Raw genomic sequence first — 3,545 nt, 5'->3', positions numbered from 1 at the left:
AGCAGAGAGAATTGTCATGCGTTCCAAGGATTTTCCATGCTGCACCAGAGAGAATTGTCATGCCAAGAAAAAAAAGGGGAATTGCCGACGTAGCTGGCCGAATTGCCATGCTACATAAAGTAGTTGTCTTCAGCTTTAAAAGCTGTTTTTAGGGAATCTGCTAGATTTACTCTTTCTGTTATTTAGACGTGAACTTTGTTCATGCACCATAAGCCAAGATGACACACCATCATTTACACAAAACCAGCTTGCCACTCAAACAAAACAATCAGCGCAGACAGCTCAAGTTTGTACCATTCATCAGCATATCACTAAACATTCTGGCAGTTCAGCTCAAGGGTGACTGGACGAGTACAATTCCGGTAATCAGAAGAATGACTGGCAATCTACATTCATCAAGAGGCAGTTCAGCTCAAGGATGACTTGAGCATCAAGACGAAATTAGATAATCTCACAAGTCTTTTACCTTCATCAAGACGATTTTTCAGTTATCCATCAGAAACAAAAATGAATGGCGTACACTATAAATAGCAGCTAGAAAAAGAGGTAAAGTCTGATTTTGAAGCAGAAGTAGTGCTTCACAAGATCAGTACTTAACGCCTGGCAAGAGGCGTTTAATTATGCATAACTCCAGAGTCACTATCCATCACAACCATCAGTCAATGGGGCAAAACTAAATGGCAGCTGGAATAACAGAGGTAAAGATGCCTGCCCTGGAAGCAAAAGATATGCTTCAGGACAAGCACAAATCACAAGAAATCCGCTTCTTGCTAGCCACGAAGACAGCTTCAGTACAGCGCCTTGTCCACATCATCAAAGTATGGGTGCTCCATGGCCTTCTTCGCAGAGATTCGCTTTGCCGGCTCATACTGCAGCATTTTCTGCAAAGGATCACAGCTATAAGTTAGCACCAGATTCTCACAAGAGCACCTCTGCTTCTATATTTTCTACAAGGATAGAGTAGCACGGATCCCATGCTTGATTACTAACCTCAAGCAGATCAATACCATCGGCATCGAGACTAGGAATTACAGAAGACAGCTTTGAGACGTTCCACTGAGGGTACTCATGCCAGTTCGGGAGTTTGCCTACTCCTGGCCAGACATCCTCATTTGGAGTGCCCAGCAACCTATCATTCAAATACCAATATAGACCATCAACATCTGATATCCCCTACTGATGCCAAGTGAGAAAACAAGCAAGTGTGACCAGGTGTGGTACTGTACTTGAAAATGTGCAGGAGCTGCTGCACCTCAGAGTCTCCAGGGAAAAGTGCCGTGGTAGTGATCAACTCAGCTGCCATTTACAAGGAATTCAGCATATCTACCTAAGAGGATTAAATTCTCAAAGTATGCTAATTTACAACGTTAAGTTCATCATACCAAATATGCAGCCCACAGACCACATGTCAACCGGCGTTGAGTAGTGTGTGGCGCCAAGAAGGACCTCAGGAGCTCTGTACCACAGAGTAAGGATCTGCAAAAGAATTCAGACTGTGTCATGAACAGATCAAGTGGCGTGAATGATGCAGAATCAGACAGCAATCCGGCACTAATACTGGTAACAGAACCAGGAATCGTACCTCGTGTGTGTACTTCTTGAGAGGAACCGTGAAGGCACGACTGAGCCCAAGATCGGCGATCTTGAGAGCCATGGTCTTGCGGTCCATGAGCAGGTTGTGGGGCTTGAGGTCACGGTGCAGGACACCGCGTCCGTGGCAGAAAGCCACGCCCTTGCAGAGCTGGTACATCAGGATCTGCACGCACGGATCACCAGTTCACCACAGAATCAATCACTGTATGTGCATTCAAGCAAACACCTCGCGTGCAAGGCATGGAAAACGAACAACAAAAGAAGCGAGACGGCGAAGAGAGGGAATGAGGGATATACCTTGACGGTGTGGGCGGGGATCTTCTCGTGGTTCTGGCGGTGGCCGCGGATGAACTTCTTGAGGTCGGTGTCCATGTACTCGAAGACGAGGTAGAGGATGGTCTGGCCCTCCTTGTTCTGGCCCTGCTTGAGATCCAGCAGGCGCACGACGTGCGGGTCCTGCGACAGCATCCGCAGCAGCGAGACCTCCCTGAGCGCCGTGGGGGGCACGCCCTCGTCGTCCTCCGGGAGGCGCGTCTTCTTGAGCGCCACGATCCGGCCCGTCGCCTTCTCCCGGGCCTTGTACACCTTGCCGTAGGTGCCCTCCCCGACCTTCTCCAGCTTCTCGTAGAGGTCCATGGCGCGCAGCCCGCCGCCAGTCGTGGTCATCGGCGCCGCCGCCCCCTGGTTCTGGTGCTGGAGCGTCGCCATCGCGCAGATCCGCTCTCCCTCGGCCTCTTCCTCTCTGGTGGGCTGCCGTGCGGGATGGGTGATTTGGTGGTGGTGTGGGTTGGGAATGGGGGGGCGGCTGGGGTTAGGGTTTGTGATTGGGGAGGGGATCGTGGGGGAGATTTGTATGCGAGAGAGCCGTTTGAGGGAAGGCGCTCCAACGGTTGCTTCAGATTTCGAATTTCGAATTCGGCACGCCTTTCTGGGTCGGTGGGATGAGCGCACGTTCACACGAAGGGATCGATGCTACAGTACTTTACAGGCCGTTTCGAGGTGACATTTGCAAACTGCTGCCTTCGTATGTCATGTGTGGGCTGGTCCCGTCGTACGCCAGCCCAAACAGAGCATACACCTTTTGTTTCTCAAAAAAAAAACACACACATTTTTTTCAAGAAAAACCCCTATAAATACATTTTCTTCTTCAAGAAAAAAGAAGAATATAGAACAGAAATCTGCAACACAATCTCTACTTTCGCCTCACTTCTCCCTCGGTTTTTCCTCCTACACCCTCCTTCCCGCTTTGGCTTCCTTTTTTTTCAAAAAGGAGAAATGCCCCGGCCTCTGCATCTGAGCGATGCATACGGCCCTCTTATTAAGCAAATAAATAGGTTTCAAACAAAGTCTGAAAGTCTAGAAGTCTCCCAAAGACAAAAAAAAGCTCACCCAGAGCCAAAAGAGCTAGAATACAAACTAGCGAACTAAAGGACGCCACAACCGGCTGGCAAAACAGAGGGATAGGTAAACTAATTGTCTATCCTATTACATGACCGCCATCCAAACCGGTTGAATATATCCCGAGTTACCATCTCCCAGCGGATAGATCCAGTAACCAAATGCTTCCTGGCCTCTGTCGGAGTGAGTAGCGACTAGCGACCACGAACGGATCAATGCCATGGCTCGGAAAATAACCTGCAAAAAATGAATACGTGATATCCTGGTAAAAACCAAATTATTTCTGCAATTCCATATAGTCCACAACAAGGTACAAACTCCTACACGAATATGTCTCGCTAAGCCGGGCTCTATCCCGTTAAGCCATGTCCCAAATAACGTGTTGACAGAATTCGGTGGAGTAATATTGAAAGTAATATGGACCGTCCGCCATAAAACTTTGGCTAGCGGGCAATCAAGCAAAAGGTGTTTGATCGTCTCATCCCGATCACAGAAACTACACCTCGCAGGTCATGTCCAATTACGCTTTTTCAAGTTGTCCTTGGTTAAAATAA

At 48.5% G+C, this 3,545-nt stretch overlaps 1 protein-coding gene across 1 annotated transcript; it reads right to left on the bottom strand.

Moving 5' to 3' along the window:
* Positions 1-327: 327 nt before the first annotated feature.
* Positions 328-2,430, bottom strand: LOC119330284 (cyclin-dependent kinase B2-1). Its single transcript, XM_037603389.1, has 6 exons — positions 1,891-2,430; positions 1,583-1,756; positions 1,383-1,476; positions 1,227-1,296; positions 991-1,129; positions 328-881 (listed from the first exon to the last, which is right to left on the bottom strand). The coding sequence occupies exons 1-6, from the start codon at positions 2,299-2,301 to the stop codon at positions 789-791; spliced, it is 981 nt and encodes a 326-aa protein (XP_037459286.1). The 5' UTR covers positions 2,302-2,430; the 3' UTR covers positions 328-788.
* Between the last annotated feature and the right edge of the window lie 1,115 nt (positions 2,431-3,545).

Source organism: Triticum dicoccoides, chromosome 7A (genome assembly GCF_002162155.2).
Source record: "Triticum dicoccoides isolate Atlit2015 ecotype Zavitan chromosome 7A, WEW_v2.0, whole genome shotgun sequence".
NCBI lineage: Eukaryota > Viridiplantae > Streptophyta > Magnoliopsida > Poales > Poaceae > Triticum > Triticum dicoccoides.
The sequence above is the reverse complement of the archived record's forward strand: the minus strand, read 5'-3'. Positions and strand labels throughout refer to the sequence as shown.

What these genes read in the sequence shown, in the direction of transcription:
- LOC119330284 (XM_037603389.1), bottom strand. Translation starts at nt 2,301, where the DNA reads ATGGCGACGCTCCAGCACCAGAACCAGGGGGCGGCGGCGCCGATGACC. An exon ending in TCCCCGCCCACACCGTCAAG is followed by an intron (nt 1,757 to 1,890) that starts GTATATCCCTCA and finishes CCGTGCGTGCAG; the next exon opens with ATCCTGATGTACCAGCTCTG. An exon ending in TCAAGAAGTACACACACGAG is followed by an intron (nt 1,477 to 1,582) that starts GTACGATTCCTG and finishes ATTCTTTTGCAG; the next exon opens with ATCCTTACTCTGTGGTACAG.